General features: G+C 37.1%; 2 protein-coding genes across 2 annotated transcripts; one reads left to right on the forward strand and one right to left on the reverse strand.

Moving 5' to 3' along the window:
• Positions 1–192: 192 nt before the first annotated feature.
• Positions 193–9,263, forward strand: morn5 (MORN repeat containing 5; the record flags this gene model as incomplete). Its single annotated transcript, XM_079256351.1, has 5 exons — positions 193–239; positions 334–481; positions 1,493–1,604; positions 2,206–2,337; positions 9,151–9,263. The coding sequence occupies 5 exons, from the start codon at positions 193–195 to the stop codon at positions 9,261–9,263; spliced, it is 552 nt and encodes a 183-aa protein (XP_079112477.1).
• Positions 9,264–11,507: 2,244 nt separating this feature from the next.
• On the reverse strand, positions 11,508–23,878 carry lhx6a (LIM homeobox 6a; the record flags this gene model as incomplete). The annotated part of the gene is given in 10 exon segments (XM_079256918.1): positions 11,508–11,647; positions 11,762–11,936; positions 12,094–12,189; positions 12,316–12,416; positions 12,688–12,908; positions 20,406–20,527; positions 22,367–22,412; positions 22,414–22,547; positions 22,810–22,881; positions 23,801–23,878. Coding segments are annotated over 10 exon segments (1,125 nt in total). The 3' UTR covers positions 11,508–11,567.
• Positions 23,879–25,726: the final 1,848 nt, after the last annotated feature.

The raw sequence follows: 25,726 nt of genomic DNA on the forward strand, positions 1-25,726 counted from the left end.
TTGTTTCGTTTTTTTAAATCTGCAAAATTGCACAATGAGTACAAGTTGGAATGTATCAAAGAGTAGTTTGTTGCAATGGTTGGGCGTTGCTGCGTTGTCATGGTAACAGTACGTCTTCCAGGGTTGGTATTTAATCCTTGCATTTTATGTTTATATACTTCAAAAGTCAGAAAGAAAATTATAAAGTCATTGATGGAGCTTTTGGGGAAAAGATACAAGGGGAATACAAAAAATGGCAGGTAAATGCTTTTTTTTTCTTCTTCATATTCGCTCTGTAAATGTAGGATTCATACATTCACATAAAAAAAGGCTGCAATTTTTCTTCTTCCTCAGGATGGATGGTGAAGGTGAATACACCTTTCCCACAGATACTAAGTATGTAGGACAGATGAAAGATGGGATGTTTCACGGTGAAGGAATTCTACTCTTTCCAAATGGCAGTAAATATGCGGCCACATGGGAAAATGGCATAGCTAAACAGGTGATTGTTACAGCATGCATGTCAGATTGTGTACAATCATATGCGTAACTTTGTGTGTTTCAAATTGGTTATAGATGATATTACATCTGGTCCCTTTCAACAATCACTCACCATTATTGTTGTGGTAATTATGTTTCTCCCCTTTTTTCATGTTGCAGCTTTGTTCTCATCTCCTCCAAAGTGATCTTTCATGGGCTTTACCACAATAGCCATCATTCTAGTTATTATCATCATAGCTGTTGTGCCTGTACTGTAAATGATAGCAGCACTAAACCATTTGGCTCAGTCTGCTATATACATATATATATATATATATATATATATATATATATATATATATATATATATATATATATATATATATATATATATATATATAACTAAATCTAGGACATCAGCAACATTATTATTAAAAAATTCTCCATTGTGAAAGGTCTTCTCTTTTTCTACAGAATGTTACTTCCTTAAACGTGTTCTTGTTCATGTTCAGAAATCAGAATTGATGGAGAACAAAATTTAATTAATATGAATATGTTGCACAAAATGAAGTAATTTAGATAATTAGATCCTCAATCATCATTTCAGTTTACTAAAATGAATTGTAAAAAAAAACATCAAAGCATGATGTCCGGCATTTCTCTATAGCTTTGGGATTGTCTTCTGTCAGTGTTAAGATATGCATTCTGAGAGTTCTGTCTGAAGCCAAAGACAATAGAGGGAAATATAAGATCTTTTGTGGTGCTTAAAGAACTGCAAGTTGACATTTGAAAACCTCAGCAGCAACTTATCTCAGTAGACACCATGTTCGAGGTATGCAGGATAACCCCCAGACCTCACATGCAAAAAGTTTGTTCTGGAACGTCTTTCTATCAAACAAGTACTACGAAGGAAAACATTGAGGTCTGTGGATTATCATGAGTGACAGATGCATTGTTTCAGCTTATGAAACAATGATAATAGAGTAACCGCAATAACTAGAGTACTTTTTTTTTCATTGTGCTTCCTAAATAGGGGTCATTTACATTTGCTGATGGCTTGCAGTACCAGGAAACAAACTGGGACTACTGCGATGGTTATGACAGGCGTTTCTATAGTGAGAGGTGCAATGGAGTCAGACCTGCAGGTAGATTTTTGTTTTATATTTATTCAGATACAGTTCTTTCTCTATACCAATCCCATACAAGGACACATCACATACAAACCATTTGAAAGCATCACTGCAGTTAAAATTGTATGATGCAATAATGAGAGGAGCAGCACCAAAAGCCATTAAAGTGAGAGGAAAACAAATAATTAAAGAAATGTTACAGTCAGACGAATATTTGAATAACTGAATGGAAAAAGTAAAAAAGTAATCAGATGTCTAAACTGCATTAAGATAAGCTTGTTTAATCTCCTTTTCTTTTTCAGTTACACTTTGTGTTTTATAACTGAGGAGATTAACAATTGTATTGAAAGTAAAATTCCTTTTCTTTGTTTCAGTTTTCTGTCTTCCACACAACATTTTCTCTATATTAAGTATATCTTTCAGCTATGTTTTGTACCATTGATGATGAAATCTTAAATAACACAAACTTCTTTGACATATTAAGGAGATTAAATTAGTTGAGATTTTAACTCAGAATTTCCTTTGCCACAGCACTGAGCCCAGTTTTGCAGTGTTGAGCTTGAATAAAGACAGCAAAGATGCTGATCGATACAAAACAGCAATTCTTTTTATACAGGAGAATCTCAGATGACTAATCTACATCCTCCGCGAGCTATTCCTGATGGGTGTTACGATTGCGGAGATGGTTTCTATGACCCCACGACCAGAGTCATCACCTCCTACACTGGCAGATTCCTCAGGAATGCAGGTGAGAAATAAAATGTTGTTCGGATACAAATGTAAAATGGAAATAAAACTGAATCTAATGAACAACTATTTTATGTAATATTGATAGTAGATGATGTTAAACGGCTTTTTGAAAACATCTAATGTTAAATAAAGTATCACTTAAATATTACGATGTCACTTTTTAACACAACGTTAAATAGTGAAACGGTAATATTAGATGAAAACCTTTTGGATCTGATGTTGTACATCATGATAAAAGTCTTACTTTTCTTTCTTTTTCTGCTTGCATCCTTTGGGAAGTTTTCTTACACTAATTTGATGTCAAATCAGATCCATCTGACTGTTGAGTAAGATCCAGGCATTGAGAACTGTTGTGCCAAAGAAAATCAGACAGATGAAAGTCAAGAGCAAACATGGATTTCCATTTAAAATTCTGTAAACAGTGTATATTGGCCAGTGGAGCACTTCACTGATGAAGTGGTATATGCTAAATCTATTTATTTTGTACCTTGATCAAGTGGTACCATTTGCATAATTGATCATAGCCACAAACAAGGACAATTGCAGTCATATTTTTGCTATTTAATCGCCTCTGTTCTGAGTTAAATCTCATGGTTGTTTCATTGTGCCTGCAAAATCATGTATTTTTAACCAGTTGTGGAACTAATGGTGTGCTCAGAAGCTCTCATAATAATCTTGCAGTTGTTGGTTGAAAAAGTTGGATTGCTCATAGAAACTAATTTCTACTCAGAGCTATACTTCAACAAGAATTTCTACTCTTCACAATCTGACACTACTTTTTTCCCAACAATTTGGTCAGGTAGAATTAAGTGAGAAAGTCATAAAAGAAAAGACTGGCTATTAGATAAAGGATTTATTTAACATTACAATAACACTGAAGTAAATTTAAAGAAATATGGAAGGGGAGAGGAATATGTAATGCATACTGTCATGTCATTATTTTAAGAAGGATAATACCATGATTTATATGATGAAGTAGTTGAAGAGTGTGAGGAGGGGCTCTAAAATGACAACTGATGATGAGAGGGAGTTTTATCAAAAAGCACAAAATGAAGAAGAACAACTATCCAAAGCTTCATGAAAGCCATACTTTCTGACATGGGGAAGCACTTCTAGTAAATATGCTTCAAGCAAAACCTTTTAAATTGTCCCATTTTTAAATACCGCAACTTTTGAATGCAACAAAAGAAATCATAACAAGGTTATCTCTTTATCATCTGACAGGTATGCTTTATCATTTGTGCAAATGAACAAAGAAGTTATGGCAGTGTTCAGATATCATCAGGTGGTGTATAATGCTTCATTATTTTGGTTCAAACTGGAAAATCCGTAAAGCTGATGAATAAATTCCCCCAAAAACGATGCATGTAGTGATGATCCTCTCACTTATATTTTCTTTTGTGGCTGAAGACTGTGTCATTTTGTCTTTTTTTATGGAACATGTTATGCACTATCTGAATGCAAAATGGCCAATCTTGCAATGATCTGGTAAACTAAATTAATTTAAATTGTTCACATTTTTAAAACATGTCTTTTAGATTTTTCTGGTTCTCGTTCACTGTCGAGTCAACAGAAGAAAGTCATTTTCAATGCTTAGATTCTCATTCTGATTTATTTCGGATGTGAGACTGGTGCCTTTCTCCATTGTGGTTGCTTACATGTATCAAGATAAGATTCCTGGCAAAAATGAATCAATGACCCAAAAGAAGACACATCAGTTTGGGGCAGGATATTTGTATTTGAAAAGTTTTTTTGCTATGTAGAACAGATTACCTAAAAAAGGATGGAGAGAAACACAGGAGATCCTCTGCCCTGTCAGATGTTGTCAGTATATTTAAGAATATGAAACCATATTTTGTGATCAATGCGAGTTGTTCATCAGTTTTTTAGCTCTGATAGTAATCAGTGAAAAGACAGAGAAAACATAAATATGTTGGAAGAGATTTTTTTTTCCAACAGTACTCCAACGCTCTGTATTCATTTTTAGTCAAACAGGAAGTATACAACTATTTTTTTTTTGCCTTTTTGTCAATGTTTATGTGCATGTGTGTGGAGGGATGTGCTCAGTATGTGGCCAGGGTTCCGTATCACACACACTATTTATGTCCATGCGAGCTCTCCCTTTTGTCTCAGTATACAATTCTTAAGAGGAATTCTCCTGTATCCTGTATGGATTTATTTTTCAACCCTGGGAGGTGAAGGTATATTTGTCAGAGTGGGTGTGAAGACTGAATTTATTGCTTGGTGGCTTCCGCCCAGGATGAGGACTGCGATGATGATGGGACACAGGGAAGACGCACCCTCCCAGTAGGGGCGTTTGCGAGTAAAAGGAAGGAGATTCCCATGTAGCTGTGAATGTCGGACACGGAAAAACTCAGCTGTTGCAGACTCGCATTATAAAAGCTGCATTAATGACACAGAAACAGTTTTAAGCATACTCACATCTCACACCCTGGAAGTCCATGTAATTGCTAGGAGGTATCAAGCTAAACCTCACTTACTGGCCAAAACTGACCTTTTTCAAAATTCCTGAACTCCTTAGTAACTGTTGTCAACTTGCACAAACAGTTCATGTTGGAGTGGTGCCAAGTACCAAAACAATAGGATCGTTTGCTAATATTCCCCAAGAGATTGAAGATTATTTTGGGAGTAAGCCTGATTCTCACCATGTTAGGAGGACTTGTGAAGAATCCTTCTGCACAATGTAAAAATGTAATTTGATAGATGAAGTGGTGAGAGTGAACACAAAGGCTCTGAAGAGTTCTGAACTCCAAATTCGCTCTGTGTGCATTCAGCAATGATCCTCTCTTTTTACACAAATACATATACATACACATATACATATATATATATATATGTATATATATATATATATATATATATATATATATATATATATATATATATATATATATATATATATATATATACATATATATATATACATATATATATATGTATATATATATATATATATATATATATATATATATATATATATATATATATATATATATATATACATATATATATATACATATATATATATGTATATGTGTATGTATATATATATATATATATATATATATATATGTATATGTATATGTGTATATATATACATATATATATATATATATATATATATATATATATATATATATATATATATACATACATATACATATAGATTCACATATACATACATAGACTACTAGTCAAAATTTTGAAGTTATTTTGCTATAAAATTAATGAAAAAGTATGTTCAAACGTATGATTAATAGTGTACACATATACATATAGACATACATATATATATATATATATATATATATATATATATATATGTATATATATATATATATATATATATATATATATATATATATATATATATATATATATACACATACACATACGTAGACTACTAGTCAAAATTTTGGTGTTATTTTGCTATAAAATTAATGAAAAAGTATGTTTAAACTTATGATTAATAGTGTACACATATACACATACACTACATATGAACTTTACTGATAGTAGCAGTGGGGGCTGGCGAGGATGTTGATCAAATAGGTTTTAGCTGAATTTTCCAAAAGCTCTAGTTGTTGACAAAACCTGAAAGATAAGTAATGCCCTACTTATCTGAAACTGACCTCAGATCCATTAGACTCCCATTCAAAAAGCAGCCTCTATTACTAAATGCAAAGTTCAGTCCAGGTAATGTGGAATGATTTGCCTAAATCTTCTTGGTTACATTTTGAAAACTATTCCAGAAATAAATTAATATTAGGCCGTAATTATGCGTTTCTCTAGTAACATCACCATTTAGCATTTATCAGTTCCATCCTTTGTCCAAACATCAAAAGTGATAAAATGGTGACAGCCAAATGCCAAGCTTAAGTCTTTAAAACAGCCATAAACAAACCAGTGACATCACAGTGACAAACGTAAAAAAAAAACACATTCAGCATGACAATCATGCTTCTGTTTTGAATTTTCACTGCAAGACTTATCAATCTCTGTCTTCTTGTTTAGTATGGAAATGATCTGTGCAGTGGATTGTGATATGCTATGCTGGATATTTGTCATGTGACTCAAACTCAAATGGTTTTCAGGGGACACAAAAATATTTCTATATTATAAATACTCACTGGCTGACACACAGGGTGGTAACTTTTAGTTTAAACAGGTTTCGTATTAAAAATGCAAATGGTTTACAGGTGAGAAAGTAAGCCAGTAGAATTTTCTGATTAGGAAGACTTTGATCATTAACACAAATAAGCCAGTAGTTTTTCACATATTATTAAAAAGATAATAAAGTGCAATAACTCAGAATAAAGTTGGAATCTGATTGAGTTTTGAAGATATTTAGTTATTTCCATTTTGATGAAAATTTTCCAACAAACATGGTTCCACTTCATTTAACCACATGTCCAGTTTGCTTAAAACTGACACACTAAAACATGAGGAAGTGATTACAATAAAATTTAAAAAAAACACAAATCACATCATCAACAAGCTAAGTAATTTGAATAACACAACTGCAGAGGCCATTTTTGGCCGATTTCTAGAGACATAAAATCATATTTTGATTTGTTGTTATGAATAAAGATGGGTGCTTAAGTTTTGGAGTTCAGCTTCAGAGATTTCCCAAAGTACTTAGAAAAGAATTTGAGTGGAAGGAAAGATGCATGGATAACATCAACATCTGCACAATCAAATCTCCACAACTGACTGACTGAATGTTTTGTTATAACAAACAAACATGCACCCACTGAGTTGTGTAAACTGTATTCTCGCTTGGCAACAGGCAACCCCAGAAGGGGCTGATGTTTTGCCATATTTGTAGCGCTTTCCTGTCTCTGGCGTAGCTGCTTCCATTTGAAGCTGTGCTCAGTAAGAGCTCAGAACTGGAAATGTTCCACTGCCAAGCAAAACACCTCTGGTGACCAAGTAACGGCCCACCTCCTCTGTCCCCGTCCAGTTGAGGTGTTTCACAGAGATAAAATCAGCCAAATCCTCTGGGGAGTGGAACATATAGATTTCTCATGCTGCCTCACTTGAAATGTTTCTCATTCCGACATCATACAGACTTAATTTCACCATAAAATAGGAATCATGTGAGATGCAAATGGATTATTAAATCTGAATATATAAATCTGATTTAAAAGAAAACCACTGGCTGATGTTGACAGCAGCTTGGAAACAGAAGAATTAGATGTCTTGCTTTGAATATTTTGGCATTTACGTTTTTGTTTGATTTCACTGTAATCCCTCTTATATGAGCATACAGTGACTCAGACTGAATCCACTGTTAAGCCAATGGTCACTGTCAGCGGAGCAGTTTCAGGGCATCTCCATCATCATTTATGCAAATCACCACAAGTGAAGAAGGCAGATTTTTGTCTTTTTAATTGAGCCAGTGTGTATGTCTTTGTCTATGCGTGTGTGTGAGTGTGTGAGAGACAGAGAGAGAGTGTTAAATCACTGCCATTAGGCTGGAAGGAAACACTTTTCCCTCTGAGTGTATTTTGAGGATTAAGATAAACAGACTTTAACAAGGAGCCATTATCGCTTCCATACACTCACTCCCATGTTAAATAAAGATCAGCCATGCATGCTGTTAATCCAGATAGACATTCAACCAGAAAGTTGTTAATAATGCGATTCTGAACCATGCAGATGATGAAGGTGTTGCAAAGTTTTCTGCATTTAATTGAAAAGCTACAAATCAATATGTCACTTTGCTGGTTGACACAAGCTGCATCTGAGTAGTATACTTCCCTCACACTGCAGGAAAAAATCTAAATACACCAGCCACCTGTGCACTCAGATCACTTAAAGTAACAATTACAAGCGACTTAAATCCCGAGATAAATGTTGCTATACAATCTGAAGAGGGCAGAATTACAGAAAATATGAAAATAACCCCAATCTTATTATCATTAAGTTGTGGGTTGTGGTTAATTGAGGTCAGTCTCATGGCAACACCGTCATATGTTGCCTTCGGTAATCACCTGTCTCGCTTCCAAATGTGTCACAAAGACTGGTGGAAAATGTTTGCCGTGGCAGCTGTCGCGTGGCCGATAGCACGTTCAATTGACCTCACGATCAGTGCAGGTAGAGACAGAGAGAAGACGGGTGTTGCGCACTTGAGGCGGCTGTTAGCGACGACGCCCGTCGCTGGCAATTACGCACAATCAGGACGAGAGCCGCAGACTCTGCTCCCCCCGTCTAGCAAGTACAATGGGGCACCGCGCGCACCGTGGACCCTGGGGGTGAGGCCCGCGGGACGCTCAAGTGCGTGCAGCTGCGCGCGCTCCAGAGAAAGCTCACTTCCCCTGCAATTAGCTACTCATTTCAGGTTTTGAACAAGGAAAAACTGGTTTATTATCAGCTCCTCTGGCGGTCGTTTTCGTTTAAAAAAAAAAAAAAATTGGCGTCCATTTTTGGGGTTATTATTTGTTGGTGTCTGAAGTGGCACTGAGAAGTTATTTTCTACTAATTGTCAGACTTATCTTGCTTTGACAGATTTAACTGAGACTTGAAAGGCACTTCAGTCCAGCAGCCTCATTCAGAAAATAACTTGCAGTTTAATTTTGCAGGTTTTTAGATATTTGATTTAAACATGTAAAGAAGCTGCTTTGCAGCTTTTACACTTCAGTCTTGGTTTCAGTCTCCAAAAACTAGACTATAAACAAATGTTATGTGTTTTATATAAGTATTTACGAGCTCTCTAAAGATTTTTATTTATTTATTTATTGATTTATTTATTTATTTGTTTGTTTGTTTGTTTTATGATTTGTGACAGATGACACGGAACATGAGTGGATTGTGCGGACCTGTCGGAAGGCCACGGATGAGGTTGCTGATCCTAAAAAATCCGTTGTATCCACATCTGAGAGTAGCAGCATCTACTGTTAATGTACTTTTAACACTATTAAAAGAACTTATACTATATACTGTATATTTAGCTCTAGTCTTCCTCTCTCTGTCTCGCTTGCCATATTTTTTTCTTCCCAGTCAAAAAGTTTGGGCACATATATTCAAATTCATTGCCTAAATAAATGTTTGTGCATACCCATGTTTATCCAGGAGCTTCCATTCTGTTTCTGAATAGATTTTCACTTCCCAAATCTACTACATGCTGTCTGAGTCATTCCAGCATTTCTCTGTACTCACCAATCATGCTCTTTATTCACTGTAACAAAATGGGCTTATATTATATCAAATAGTCTATATTCACAAACAAAAGACTTATATTTGCTTCAGAGACAGTTTATGTTTCACAACCTTTACCGGATGGACCATTTTAAAGCATTTTTTTAATTGCAAATTTGACTGTTTTATTGGGGTTGTGTGTGCATTCTTGCAAAAAAAATATCATGTTTAAACTTGGAAATGTGATTTAGCAGGGCACTGCGTGTTGGCTTTGTTGCAGCAGACTGTCTAAAAAAATTCACTGCTTTATAGGCGATAATATGAGCAGCACTTTTATAAGCAGCAGTTTGTTGCATTAAAGTAATCTTTTCAAGGATGTGGCACCTTCATTTATGTCAAATATTGATATTAGAATGAGGCAGACACATATGCATGAGGATGTATATCCAATAAGCAGTAATATTCGATAATATAGCACCAAACTAAAGAACTGAATATGCAGAAAAGCATAAAACAGTATCTGTAAATCTCAGAAATAGAAATTAACTTTACTAAGTTTGGGATTTAAAAGTAATTACAGATTAATTACTGTGCACACATTTTATGTGCCTTTAGCTTGTTTGCACCTTGTTTGCTCAAATTCAAAGAGATTATGCTTCGCTGCAATATTTTAATTAAAATTAAAGACACAAACAGGACTATTTTATTGCATTTTATTACACAAAACATTTATGATGCACAGTCTATCAAATAAACCTTTTGTTTCATTTCTTGTTTTTTGACAAAACAAAACATTTTCAGAGAGGGAAAAGTGCTTTACAGGGATTTACCATCTCAATAAATACATGGACTTTGAGGTCTTGTTGCATCCTGTTCTTCACACAATGGCTGTGGCACTAAATTACAGATGAACACTTGCAGAGAAACACACACATGGAAACACATGCACGCTCACACACTCACATCCACAGCTTACTATTTACAAACCCAGTCAGTTATGTATTGTCCATATTGTACCAATACTCCATGTGTCTCTGTGTGAAATACACGCCAGCTGAACAAGCAACTTTATAAATTATAAATTAGTGACAATACAACTGTTTGAGAAAAGTAACGTCCGATTTAGCAGGTATGTGTAGTTTGACTCTATGCTCATTTCAGACTTTCTGCTTTTAAAAGGATCGTAACTCCCGCCTCTAATAAATGCCATAATTCAACACGAATCTCTGTCTTATGTTCGGTAATTTTACTTCAAGCTGAAAATGTCTAGCTGCTAGAGCAGAATCTGGACTTCTTTTGAAAGATTAGATCATGTAACATTACATTTTAGAAAATCTCAAATCATTAGGTAGTAATGAATAAACATTTTAACTTACTTTCAGAAATGGAAAAGTTAAGGCACATAATATTTGAACTCCTTGGAGAAAATCTCATTCTACACCTTTTAGAGGAAAATTGAACTAAACCAAGAACTTGGCAACTTCCTGTTTTCTAAGATGCCATCAATTCAATAGTAAATTCAAAATAGAGCATGCTGCTAACATTTGGGTTTACTTCATGGTCGCTTCAGACCGAAAAAGAGGGCGTCTTACCTCTAATGTGGCCTATTGTGTCCATCCCTTGAGCCACAATAACATCTAAATTTTTCTTCAGTATTCTGACAGCGCTCAAAAAGTTTAAGTCTTTCTTCCTTTATTAGTTTGATCCCTTTGAAACTTCTCAGGTTAGAACAGAGTGGAGGACGCTGTACACATGAAACATAATGAGTCCTTTAGGTGGTGTAAAACACAGTCTGTGAGTTCCTGCTAATGATAAATGCTTGACAGTCATTCTTTGACAGACTGGCTGCATGTGAAATAGTCCTGTCCTCAGAGAGAAGAGAACATAACCACAAATGCCTGTTAGTTTTTCCTATTCCTTCTTTTTCTGTTTAGGTGCGGGCAGATCTCCTGTGAGACCGGTCCGGTCTCTGTGCTGACTCCAGAACAACCTTTGAATGAGGTCAAGAGGCATCACTGATGGAAGATCAAGGGTTAGAATCCAGAGGTTAGGGGTCATGGTGGAGAACTAGCGGCTGAGTGGGAGCTGGGGCAGCGACATGGCCTGGTGAGGGAGACTCTGAGAGGTCAGGACGGAAAAAGGGTGACCTGATAGACATGGAAAAAAAAATAAACATTCAGATTATTGCCTCAAAAAGTAATGTCAAATATTTAAAGATCTGAATGCCCGTTTTGAGTTCATGTGCATAGATCACAACTCACTGTCGATGTACCCATGAAGGGCCACCATGCGGGCTCGCTCGGGACTACCAAACGGAGAGTAATGCAGCTCATCGGGTAGAGATGAGGGAATCCTCGACTGAGGGTGGCCCTGGGGAGCCCCACTGTGCTGGGGCGTATGCTTTTTATGTCTTGCTCTGCAGTTTTGAAACCACACCTATGAAGATGCAACGTAACCAGACATCATGTGGCTATACTCTTTACGCTTAGTACTTAGTAATCCAATCATTTGCATTTGCATTAAGTTACATAATTGTAGAGCGAAGCTGCTTCAATACACAGACTGACGAGAGCGTGGATCTGACTGTACTGACCTGTATAACTCTCCTGCTTAGCCCGGTCATGTCGGCTAGCTTCTGCAGTGTTTGGGCATCTGGATTGTTGTCCTGAGCAAACTGTGCCTGCATTATCTGCATATTGAAATAACAGATAAGAAAATCCACTGCTGAATTTTTCTTTTCAATATAAAGCATAACATTGACTTGATGGGAGGTAAACTGTGTAAAAATCCCACTGATGAGACTGTTGCTTCTCACCTGTAGCTGCTCTGCAGTAAAAGATGTCCGCGCCCTCTTGGCAGGTTTGGGTTGACTGTCTTGTTCTGTTGGAACGGCTCCTTCTAATGTAATGCCATTACCTGCAAGATGCACAGATGCACAGTCTGGATTAGACAAGATATGTGAAAATGGCAATGTAGAAATGCAGCTAACGACATTTATTCATGTAGAGTATTTGTGATTTCTAGTCACATTTTAATCCTAACAAACCACAGAAAAAATTGTGAATAAAGATCCAACAGATGTAAAGCATCAGTTATTTATATTATAACCCACTAAAACACACAGCTTTGGTTAAATCCTGTTTTGGTAAGTGAGTATTCAGCAAACATCTGGACTTTTGCCACTCACCACTCTCAGCCGCTCGTTTCAGGTTCTCCACCATGGTGTCGTAGTGGATCCGGCACAATACTTTCTCCTCCACCAAACCAAACTCTTCCCCCGTGGACAGCTGCCTCTTGCATGAGTAACACGCAAAGCAGGCCAAGTGGTATGCGTTCCCCCTCGCTCGGCGCACCCAGTCACTGGCATATATCTGCCGCCCACAGCGGGCACACTTAGTACCAAACCTACTGTGAGAGAGAGAAGAAGAGAGCAACAGGGGTGGGGGGTTGGGGTGGGGGGGGGAGCGAGCCAGAATGAGAAACGAGGGCCTGAAGCAACATTTGCAGGAGCTATAAAATCATATCTCATTTTATAATCCATGCATAAAGAAAAAAAAAGCTTCAACCTGCACAATCACATCCATTTCTTTGAGACTTTTTTGAGTAAGATGAAGTTGGAAATAGGTGTGTTTTTAAACTTCTGGCATAGCTCAAAGGTTCTAAGGAAGAAACCGTGCAAGAGGAGGATATTGCTTTCAGAAAAGACTCCAGAGTGCGGCTGCAAGCTGAGCCTTGAATGCAAACAAACCAACACCTGCAATTTCCTGGCTGATCCATGAAGGCCCTGACATACACACACACACACACATGCACACTTGGAAAACTACACGTTCATAAACTGGAGTGGTGGAGGATGAGGAAAGACTTGGATGACATCATCCAAGATTGCCACACTGTAACTGATAGCAACAGTGAGGTCGTCTGCATATAAACTTAAACCACCCGACTTACTGTTCTGGGTGGGTGGCTGCGGGGCTTGAGGGGCACTTTGCAAAAGTGGATGAAAGATGAATAGCCAGCAAGTTACAGAAAAAGAAAGGCTATCGGGGAGGAAGTGAACATGAGCATGTTAGGTCAACAAATGCTGTAATACTCTCTGCATGGGTGCAGCAGAAGATGGTAATGTCTCAAATAACCAGTTTTAACATCATGAAACAAACATGAGAGAAAAAGAACTGAGACTGCTGCAGAATTAATTATAGCAACTTTCAGGGTCATAGGCATGTTGTTGTACTGTTAACAAATCCTATAAAACTCCCAAAACCAAAGATGTGGTTCCCTTCCATGTATGTTTTACTTCTTTATCCTGCAAAAGGTATGACAGCTGGAAACTGTAGTTTTTGGCAATGCTACTTAAATTGGATTATTTTTGCATTAACAATAAATTTAATGGAAGGCCGTTTCATTAGAGATGGACTAGATGTATGTGGTAAGATCCAGCATCTGTCTTTGCAACCCAGTCTCACAACAGAAATGATGTCAACAGTCCAAATCTTCACTAGCTTTTTTTCATGCAACCTGAGATAAAATCAGTCCAAAGAGGAGCACAGTCTTACAGCGTTCTGTAAAATAGTCTAAAGATAACTGTTTCACGTTTAAGAAGCAATTTGGTCCATTTTGGGAAATCAGAAATATGGAGGATAGAGCTATTTAAAAAAAAAAAAAAAAAAAAAAAACAAGAGTTCAGCTCCTGTCCAACTTAAACTGACTTTACACTAACTCAAAACCTGGGGTCCTCCAGTTGGAGGACATTGACAAGAGATTGCCAAACTATGCTAAAAAACAGTTCACCTGAACTGCTGCCTTTTTGTTCTGCTTCACATTATCTGAGCTGCTTTTGCAGATTTAATATTTTCCAATTATATCATGATTTATTAGAGATTTAGAGCTACAGCTGCATCATTCTATAATTCATATCTTAAAGGTGTTGTTTTCTTTCTCTTTTTTTTCTTGTCTTAGGGGGACAGGAAAACCTTTAGTGCCATCTTCATTTACACCACAGACATTAATGCTGATATTTGAATCCCTTAATGATTCTCTCAAGTGTTCCTCTTACTATGACCCAAAATATATTGAAATAGACTAATAAACCTTCTGATTGCAGAGATACATACTGTTCAACATGGAAATGCAATTTTCAAGCAGAGGCTCTGCTTAAAGAAAAAAAAGTTGACATGTGGCTCAAAGTAAAAGGTTCAAATGTTGCTTGTGCGACCCACTAATCTCACTCTAACGTAAGTAAACTTGTTGAGCCATCTCTACCATTCAGTTAAGGTATGTTGTGTTATGAATGTGAACATGTGATGCTATCACTTACTATCATTCTGATATTTCATCTCAGCTATGTTTTAAAAAGAAAGAAAACTAGTTATTGCTGCTTCCATGAAAAGAAAAAAATGCAAAGGAATACCACAATTTTTTCACAGTAAGGACATTTAAGGGTTAAAAACTACTTTGCTCAAATTCAGAAGACATCAAGTCTTGTGTTAAAACAGACATCTTATTATAAAAGATATTGCATCAAAGTGTCATGTCTATAGATTACTGGCTGCCTGACCCGAACCCAGAAAATATGTTGGACAAATGTTCGACCAGAATGTCGTCTTCAAAAGTTGTCGTGAGGGTCAGCAAAAAATAAGAAGCAGAGTTCATGTTTATCAGCAGGAATACAAAGTTTTCTGTTTCATGACTGTTTCGTGTTTTCTTGTGGGTTAGGCTATCAATACTTTGGGATAATAACGGAGCTTTATGACCAATACAAAAACGATGCAGCGTATAGAGTTCATTGTCAGTGGAATTCTGCTTTTTTTACTAGTTTTGTTCAAATTTAGAAAATGTTGAAGCCTGCCAAACTATAGGCCTTTAACCAAGACTAAAGATCACTGTGCATGCCACCCCTCCCACCACACACACACACACAGACACACACACACACACACACAAACATGCTGAAACATTACCCAAATTCCCTGTTTTACACAAGAATAAAAGAGATTAAGCTCGACATTTCAAGAGCAAATTATGGACTTTAATGGGTGTTAAATGCTTTGGGTTGGAGATGGTTAGAGTTAGGTTAAGAGCCATTGTTGAGGTCACCAGCTGCCAATTCTGATGATGGAGGCAAGATTTGTAAGCAGCTTGAAATAAAAGTCTTTGTAGGGAAGGACAGCCACCTCGTAGTCTATACAGCCAAATTTCTACCTTATTTTTGCACAAATTGGAGGCATTTTTATCAGCAGGCAATGAGCCAGACATCAGTGGAGCAAATGAGGAGAGGGAACAGGAACACAGACATTCAAAGAGAGGCTAAGTGACAGAGGTAGAGTTGTAGTGCTGAGGGAAGAGGCATTACAAAGAACGTCAGTGGCCGAGTGAGTGGGTTTGGCAGCATATCAGTGCACTCAAATCCACTCTGTCTGGGATGAAAGTATACTACAGCCCTGACATCTCACTAGCTCACAACCCTCCTTGCATGAGGCAGAGCTTTCATTTTCATGCATGTAGTGTAGTGGAGGAGATTATCTCCCATGTCTGATTCTGCATCCCTGTTTTAGCCACAAATGGTTGAAAACTTCACATAAAAAATGGAAACATATGATAAGATTTTTTGAGCGGACTGGGCTGGTATGGCACCCGTGAGCCAATGAAACCACGCCAGAGACAAATCGACCTTGTGGCTTTGCGTACAGAATGGATGATTCCAGCTTGTTCCTACAGTAGAGGAAAAAGTTGTGGAACATTGCCGCTAATCCGCCATGACAGCTTGTCAGTTTCGTGTTCTGAGACAGAGCGCAGAAAAGCTGCAAATCATCCCATGTTTTAACCTCCTCCTCCTCCTCCTCTATCTTCATCCCTCTCCCTCCTTCTACTCTGTACTTTGTGTGTTTGTGTGTGTGCGTACGTGTACCAAAAAAAAAACCTGATGTTTATGTTGGAATGATATTAATCCTCAGAGCCTCGACATCATCCCACACCACAAAACTCCTTCTTACCAAAGAACTTTCCTCTTTTCTCTCTTTCTTTTGCCTAATTTTAATTTAGTACTTTTTTCAGTTTTTCACCTGCTGCTGGAGGCCTGAGGAGGTGCACATTTTTTTCATTATTTCTGATATGCTGCAAGAATTTATTGATTTATCCTTAAGAGAGGTTTTGCCCGACGTCTTGGTTTTATCAATCTAAGTTGACTAAAGGTGGGAAAATGATCCATATACTTTACAGAGTTTAACTAATTTTTCATATTTACCAGGCTTTCACTGGTTAACCTTCCCAAGAGGAATCCTTGACATTTTCAGTCTCTGCTCTTTCAGACTGCATGCAGTTTTCTTTGCTTTTTCTTTTAATGAATCATCTATTTCAGTAACTGAGTGCAGTTTTTAATTGAATCAGTTGAACTGTGTGACAGATGTCTTATTATAATTTTAATTCACTCTTGTCTTAGTTTTAAAAAAAAAAAAAAAAAACTCAAACCCTATCCTCTGTGCCCACTATACTTGCCTTTGTTGCTATGGAGACCCAATCAGTTAACCAGAGGTGGGTGGTTGATGAATAATTATTGTTTCAAAATAACAAAAATGCACAACCGCACATGCATGAAGTGACGCATCCACATGTGCATATCTCACCCACAACGTTCATTACCTGCGTGGACTCTGGTTACAGTGTCAGTATCCCAGGGAGCTCCTGATTAGTGCAGCAATGCAACTTCCTGTGTGGCCTGCAGCTCATGGACACAGATGAGGTTTCTACAGAGTGAGGCGAAGGCAGTAAGGGGAGGAGGCCGATAAAGAAATGGTTTGCGTGTGTGCATGTGTGTGTGTGTGTGTCTGCGAGATCAACTCCTTCAGGCCTGACATGGGGTTGAGAGGCACAGCGGGGGCTCTATCCTGCCCCAAATGCTGACTGACACACACACATACACACACACTACGCCTGCACACACATACACATATACAAGGAGGGAAACCCACTCTGATTTCCTGCTATTACGCCCCATTAAAGCAGCTGTCAGTCCATAGCTAGATGAGAGGCTGACACAGATGAGGAAGTATCTCCAGAGGTTTGAAAGCAGCCTAGAGGATCTGGACTTGCAGTGGTGTTTAGCCTAGTTTAAATCTGGCCTAAACCCAGGGTGCAGTTTATCTTTAAAGAACTGTGCAAGATCCAGCAGGCTTCACTGTTACAACATTTTCAGATAATTCCTCATTCTCAGTGTGACTTATGTGGCCAGCCCATCAAAACCTAGAACTTTTTTTTTTTAATAAACAATTATACTTTTTTTCATTGATTCTAACCTTATAAGCTACAGGATGCATTTATTATTGCAGCAGTTTGGCCTAAAAACAATATAGAATAGAAAGTCATATTTATGAAAATAAAATCATCATTTCGACTTCTTCAGAGCTTCTATGAAGTCTGACTGAATTCATGTAAAGAGTAAAAAACACAACTATAGCAATAAGTATCCGACTGGTAAATTTGGACTGAGATGTTTTGAAACAAAGCTATAGATTAGTTCAAGCTGCTGCATTTAAAGATAATTTTAGATTTGCAAAGTAGAACTAAATTAATTGTTCGCTCTCTTTTCTATTTAGATGTAAATATACTGTATGATGTAAAATGGAGCTGAGCAGCACCCATAACTAAGGCCCATATTGAACTGGTCTACACAGGAAACAACCAAACAACAAATAAATCCCAAATTCAACGATAAAAAAAACCCCAAAATGATTAACCATCAATTTTTATATATGTGCCAATAGCTTTTGCTTCCTAACCTCTCACAGCTATCTTTCCTGTTTTCAGTATACTCAACATTCTTGTTTTGACTGCAGATCGAATAATATAAGTTTTTAGAAAACATTCACTCGCTTCTCAGAAAATAAACACTGGTGTTTGTCACTTTTTCAACCTTTTAAATAATACATTCAAGAAAATAACTGTCAGATGCATTTATGATGCACCAACTCCTGCAGTCTTAAAGCTCTCCAGTGATGGAATAATAAAAAATACACTGTCATTACAAATGAAAACAGTATGAATCAAAACAGCTGAGGTTCACTATTGTATGCAAGCTCAGTTCTGTTTTACCATTCCTGTAGCTGTGTCACAGTTCAAAGATCAATTTTGAGAGTAAGGAAGCATTTAAATGGGGAACAGGTCAGGTAAAATATTATTGTTTGGCAGTGCAAACACAAAAGTCTCAATTTTTTTTAAAAAAAATGTGCAGAATGATTGGCAGCTGCTAGACATGCATAAATAAACAGAGATTTTAGAATGTATTTCTGTGTGTGTGTGTGTGTGTGTGTGTGTGTGTGTGTGTGTGTGTGTGTGTGTGTGTGTGTGTGTGTGTGTTGAGAGTGCTGAGGATTATTTAGTATGTTGATGCTACTAAATAAATGATAGTCTTATTCATGATTTTATATTTCACATATGTTCGCCCGAGTTAAAGTCTTGGTGTGAGTGTGTGTGTGTGTGTATGTTTGAGTTTGAATAGGAGTCACATTCACATGACAAACATGCTGACCAGACTCTCGGGGAGGGCTAATCGCTGGTCTGGAGGCCTGAGGGTCTGGAGTGCAGGATAACTAATTGCCGGTGATTATAAACCTAAGAGTGGTGGCTCAGTGTCAGGTTTTGATCAGAAAATACCAAAAGTTCTCTCACAGCACCACACACTCACACACACATACAGACAAGTGTGTCAGTAAACCACCTCTAGGCTACTTAATATGACTTTGCTATGTTTTTGCTGGTGTGAACCCAATTTAACCTCAGGTACCACACACAAACATGGACAGTTTTATATTGTTCAGTGCTTCTTAGCACACACACACACACACACACACACACAGCTAAAAGGCAAGACTACAATTAAATGACAGAAAAAGTCAGTAAAACCACTAAATGATCTGTCTTTCATGTTGATTAAATTAAATTTGGTAAAATACAATTTGTTTCGTCATATTTTGCCTCTTGTGCTGTATTTAAAATGAAAATAGATTCGATTTTAACTAAAAAAAAAAAAAAAAAAAAAAAAAAAAAAGTCAAACAATTACTAGTTATTGTGGTCAGAAAATAACCCTTGTTATTAATATTATTTTGTTTGGGTCTAGAATTTAAAAAACAATAACAGATGCACTTTTCCTTGTTGTTAACACTTTGTTTCCCTTTTGGGAGCGACTAAACTCGAGTAACTACATCGTCAAACTGGCATTTCCGGTGATTTGGTTTGTCTGACGTGTCCGACTCCAGGTGATAAAACGCCGCGCGCCGCGTGGCACGTGGAGCAAGACTGCTATAATTACTCCGTGTGTGAGATGATAATGTAGGTTTATGAGGGAAAACTTGTCACTTTTAGTAGCTCAGGAGTACGAGCAGACCTTGAACGTAACATTAAATTAATCAGTGAAATAAATTTCCCTAACTTTAAAAACCCATTTAAAGCGAAAGATGATGGAAAATGTAGTTATTAAAAAGCAGGGAAGAAAAAAAAAAAAGCATATTACCTTACATAACCTTTAAACATGAGGGAAAAAAAACTATTTTTAAGTTTACCCCCCTGGAAACGTATTGCGGACAGCCAAAACAACAGTGCGGATCTTTCAGCTCTTCACTAGTACACATTTATATTTTGATACACACTTTCAGCTTTTGAAAAGGCTTTTCAAAAGAACATGAAGCAACCCACATCCATCTCAAAGGATGGTGCGCGTGAGTCTGCGCTGGCGCGTCTGAATATACGTGTGTGTGTGTGTGTGTGTGTGTGTGTGTGTGTGTGTGTGTGTGTGTGTGTGTGTGTGTGTGTGTGTGTGTGTGTGATAGAGAGAGAGAGAGAGAGTCAGAGTCAGAGAGAGAGAAAGAGGCCGGACGTGGTGTTTTGAAAACACAACCATAAACTTGCCCTACCTGAAATAATCCATTTTACAGAAGATCTCTTTGTTTTTAATGTAGCAGCTGCTGTGCTGACGTAGTGACGTCCGGCACACCGAGCACTCCAGACAGCGCACGTGCCAGATCAAGTTGTTCACCTGCGAAAACACACCAACCGTGTCAAATGGACGATAAGAACACCATTAATGACTTCCAGTGTGTGTTGTGCTGAAAAACAAGTGTCAGACCAGGAAAGTTGTCTCTGATAAACAGTGATTAACTTTGATACGAAATTATCTGGAATTTTCCAGAGAGGAGACACGAGTTTATAGGCTGCGGTTTGCTTTTTGTTATTTATTTGTTTATCTAAGCAACACTGATTATCTTGATTATGTATCCTAATAAAACATGTCAATGTTGATCTTTTTTTTTTCTTTTTTTTCTTTTTTTTTTTTTTTTTTGCTCATTGTTAATTAAATTATCTACATATGTATACATGCATATACATATAACGCTTTCACTTTTTAATGCAGATGTTAAAAGGAAAAAAAAAATAGAAAACATACACCGGAAGTATTTTGCACAAAAATGAACATTTTTTACTATAATAATTTAATTGGGTTTTTGTGTTTGTTAGTTTATTTTGTTGTTGTTTTTGCTTTTTAGGAAGATGACAAACCCATGACAAGCCACAAACTTGAAAAACATTTAAAATACGTTTGTAGATTCACAGAAAAAAAATGTCGAAATCGCAGCTCATTCATCAAGCTGGCAGGTATTTTTCCAGATGTAGGCCTATTTTTAAATCTAATAAACTAAAATTAATTTGAATATCGTCAATAAGTCCATTTAATCTAAAAATATATTTCTAATTAATTTTAACCGCTTCAGCAGGATCAATAAAAACTTACAGAAGTAGCGGCAATACATGCAATACATTTTATGCACCCCAAAAGATGTTGAATTATGTTTTGCCGACCCAACATATGCTTTACAAAAGACATAAAAGTGCTCTAATATAAGATATGAAATGCCTACTTTTTATAGGCATTAAACATAATGCAAGTATTTTACCTGCTACATATATATATATATATATATATATATATATATATATATATATATATATATATATATATATATATATATATATATATATATATATATATATATATATATATATATATATTGCTTACACTGTTTTTCTGGTCTAACCTAAAAAAAACACGTAAATGACAAAAACAATAATTTATTAAATAGCTTTCGTTTGTCTATTTTAATTAATAGTCAGAGTATTTCTTGGTTATGTTTTCTTAGGTTTATCTGTTTTCCAGACTGAGAACAAAGTGTAGTCAGATAATGGACCAGTGATTCCCACACTTCCTGAAAAACAGACACTTTGGAGCGCGAGTTACAAGTGTTTTGATTGGAACACGCGAGCGCACGCGACAAAGCAGGGCACAGCGACAAAGAAGCTGTAAAACAGCAAAGAGCCAAACATTCCTGTTGTGTCTGTGGTTTCCCAAAGTCATGGATCCGTTTTGTTTCAACTCCCGAACATTTCACCAAGGAGATAAACAAAAGCTGCTTATTGGATATTTGTATGTTTTTGTTTATGTGCGGCTAAATAAACATTAGTTATGACAATTATTTATCAGCTATAGGCCTGCATGTCGGAAATATTTATTATGCTTTTTCACATTTTTTATTATGTTAAATAGATATTATAAATGTATTCTGAAGTCTTTCTTTACATTCCAGCTCATCAGAACAAACAAATCGTCCAGACTAATCCAAAATAAGACTGAAGTCAACATGGCACCCTCATTCGTTCAACCAATCAGTCTGATAACCTCATTTTAATGCCAGGATTTAAAAAAAAAAAAAAAAAAATAGAAGGTAAAAAAAAAATAGAGTTAAAAAGTTAAGTTTTCGCAAACTTTTCATTTATTTTCTAAAAGGTCCATTTCCATCTTGAAGCTGGGTTTCCTTCTCACCTTGAGCAGATATCTGTCTAGGATCTCCAGACCGCAGCTGGCGCATGTTCTTCTCCGTGGATGGCACCGAGCTGGTGGTGGAGGTCGGTGAGCACACGGACGGCGTGGACGGAGTGCTGGGGGACGAGCGGGTGTCCTCCCGCTCCATGTTTGACCGCTGGGATTCTCCGTCTGAGTGAGACTGCAAGACATCATCAGCACAGCTCAGCATCACGCAGACTAATGCTCCTTCACTGCAGAGTTTGTCGATGTCGCCATTTTTCAATTTTATTAGATTTTTATTTTTATTTATTTTTTTTTTTTTTTTATCAGTCTGGCAATATGCGCATATTTTGACACTTTAATCTAAAACGATATTTGATGCCGTGGGAGCGCGCGAGCCAAATGGCCGGCCACTAGAAGATCCATGGACATTTTTCCAACATAAACAGAGAAGTCCTCACCATGGATGTGTGTTCAGAGTCCACACTGCGGCGCGGGGCTCCCGGTGTGCCCTGGTGCTCGGTACAGATCACCTACAGGAAAAAGTGCAGTAAACAGCAGGTTTTCATCAGTTTCCCGATTTCATCTTCAGATGTGAAATCTCCAGGAGACATTTGCAGATAATTCCTTTCAAGCCACCCCTATATAAAGTAGTCCCGACAATAAAACAGTTTAAAAGGGGCCCCCCGCAACAAAAGGCACAGTTGAATTAAGCTATTTCAATTTGGATTGATTTTTCCCTGCCCTTAACCCATGCCTCTCAGAATAATAGTATTTTCTTCGCAATCCAGGACACCAGTATGGAGGAGGGGAGGGAGGGGGAAGGAGGGGAGGGGGGGGACAACTACCTGTAATTACAAATAGCTCGAAACGCTGCAGATAAGAGGGACCGGAGTGTCAATTTCAACTGTCAATCACAAGAAGGCAACGGGTCACCTAAAGAATTGCAAATTTGATTTTTAATGGCTGTAATTAAAATCTAATTCTCTTCAGACGAATTGGCAGAAGCTCGAGAGAGAAGTTCGCGGACCGCAAATCACGCTATTCATAACAGAGAGGCGTGCGCCCCTTCACGGCGGCTGGCGCGTGCAGCTGATCTCTGTACACAAGCCGTGATTCTTGTGACATCACAGAGACAAAAAAAAAACAACAACAACACAAAACTCACACAAGATAACCTACTGTTGCAATTAAACCGCGCATTATTGTCCGAGCAGATACTGAAGAGAAGCCCGCGCACACAATAAAAGATTTAATAATTTTTTTTTTTTTTTTTTTTTAAAGTGATTCACATCAAGGTTAATATGCATCGTTTTAGCGGCCAGGTTGGTTTAATGACATCTCATGAACGCAAAGACGGTTTAAACCGCAAGTAAAGACCCCCAAAACATTGCACAGATTCGGTATGAACCTTTTACACATGAAACTTGAAGCTTTCCAAAGTGTTTGTACCTGTTTCGTGGGAATTCCTTCGGACAAAATCTTATTTCCCTCTGAAAGAGGGGACAAAACTTCATTTTTCCAGTACATGGACCCCTGGTGTCTCACAGCTTGCAGTTTCTCCAAACTGGGCGCCTGGAATCAAAGGAGGAGTCGGCTTTGGGCATCAAAACTCGTACCATCCATGTATAGACTCGGGTGCAGCCTGGAGAAAACTTTTGTTTTCTATGCAGAAGGCTTTTTCTCTCCTTTAAAAAGATGTAGCGCGCGAGACTTTCAGCAGAGCGAGGAGCGGACTGCAGCTTCTCAGATAACTCTGTTTAAACCAAAGAGACGTCTTCCTTTCCTCATCTCTCCTCTTTTTCTGCAGGAATCTGACCACGGATATTAATCAGATGGAAAGGTTTGGTAGCCTTCAGGGTTTTAGGGCAGACCTGAGGTGACCAGAGCGCAATACACACACACACACACATACACACAGCCGAAGTGTCTGAGCGGAGCTGTAGTGAAAGTTTGCGCGGCTGTCTTGGCCTGCCTTGTAGTTAAAGCAGGGGGAGGGAGAGGGAAGAGTTTCATGTGCGTGAGAAGGGTGGACGCAGTTTGGAACAGTTGTGACAGAAACTTACTCAAACTCTGCAGCTGCACGTTTCATATGTGAAACAGTCACAGCGGAGGCAGCAAATTCTTACTGTTTACATTGTTGCTATTTATTTGCTACCGTGAAACACACAAAACACACACACGCATCGGCAGAAACGCGACATTGGCTTCATTTTTGTGCAGCCATAACTTTCTTTTTATGCTGAATTTCTTCTGAAGAAAAGAATAAGAATCGATCAAAATGATTAGGATGCATGTATGCAGATTTTACCATGTATAGTTTAATTAACTAATTTAAATCTGTATTTTAATCATTGTTTTATTCTTTAAAAAAAATTCATTAATAACTATTGTTATCATGCATGGTTTAACCCAGTACTTTATTATAGAAAATACTTTAAAGATTTTAAACCTAAAATGCATATATAAGCTCTGTGCAAACATGACTTATAACAAATGTCTGTTCAAAATCTAAATGCAGAAAAAAATACGTTTGCTTATTTTTTTGTATTTGACTGATTTTTTTTATTTATTTATTTTTATCTGTACCTCCTTTATTTTTTACACAACCTGGTCCTAAAATTGTTTTTAAAAAGAATGGCAAACAGGTTAAGATTTAATAAAGATGTTTAAGTAAACGCTCACGCAGTCATTGAGGAAAAGACAGGCCTGATAATTGCAGGACATGTTTGCGCCACACTGATCCGCAGTTTTCGCAAATATGCATAAATCTGGTGCCAGACACCATCCAATCACAATACATACAAGAAAATGAAGAAATATTCATATCATCTCAGAAACGCTAAATATTTTCAATCAGAATGTATTTAGGGCCTTTTATTGATAAATAAATGCAGACATGAACCAATCTAGTGAATATTTGTGCAACATGCAATGAATGGCTGCGTGATAAGAGGTTGGATTTTATTTGTCCTGTGCATGAGAGCTGCATGCTCAATCTTTTGTCCAGCAATGTTACAGATGTATAAATTAATCCTGCGGGTTTGACTAATAAACACTGCTGCTGGTGGTCTTTTTAAAATAAATTCTGTCTTTATAGAGTCACATTACATGTTCCACCTGCAGAATACAACTCAAGTCAAACCCAAATGCACTTTTTGTACTGTGTCTCCACACTGAAAATACACAAAGGCCTAAAAAATAGACATTTATTTACAGAATATTCAGGCTACACACATTTAATAATTTATTTTAATATTCATTATTATGGGGGAGGAAACAAAAAGTATCAAAATCAGACAATGACAGGAAGTTGGTATGTATTAGTTTTCAGAAATCCTGTTATAATTCAGGGCTATGTAATTATTCTAAGAAATG

The sequence above is a fragment of the Telmatherina bonti genome (genome assembly GCF_933228915.1).
Source record: "Telmatherina bonti genome assembly, chromosome: 17".
Lineage (NCBI taxonomy): Eukaryota > Metazoa > Chordata > Actinopteri > Atheriniformes > Telmatherinidae > Telmatherina > Telmatherina bonti.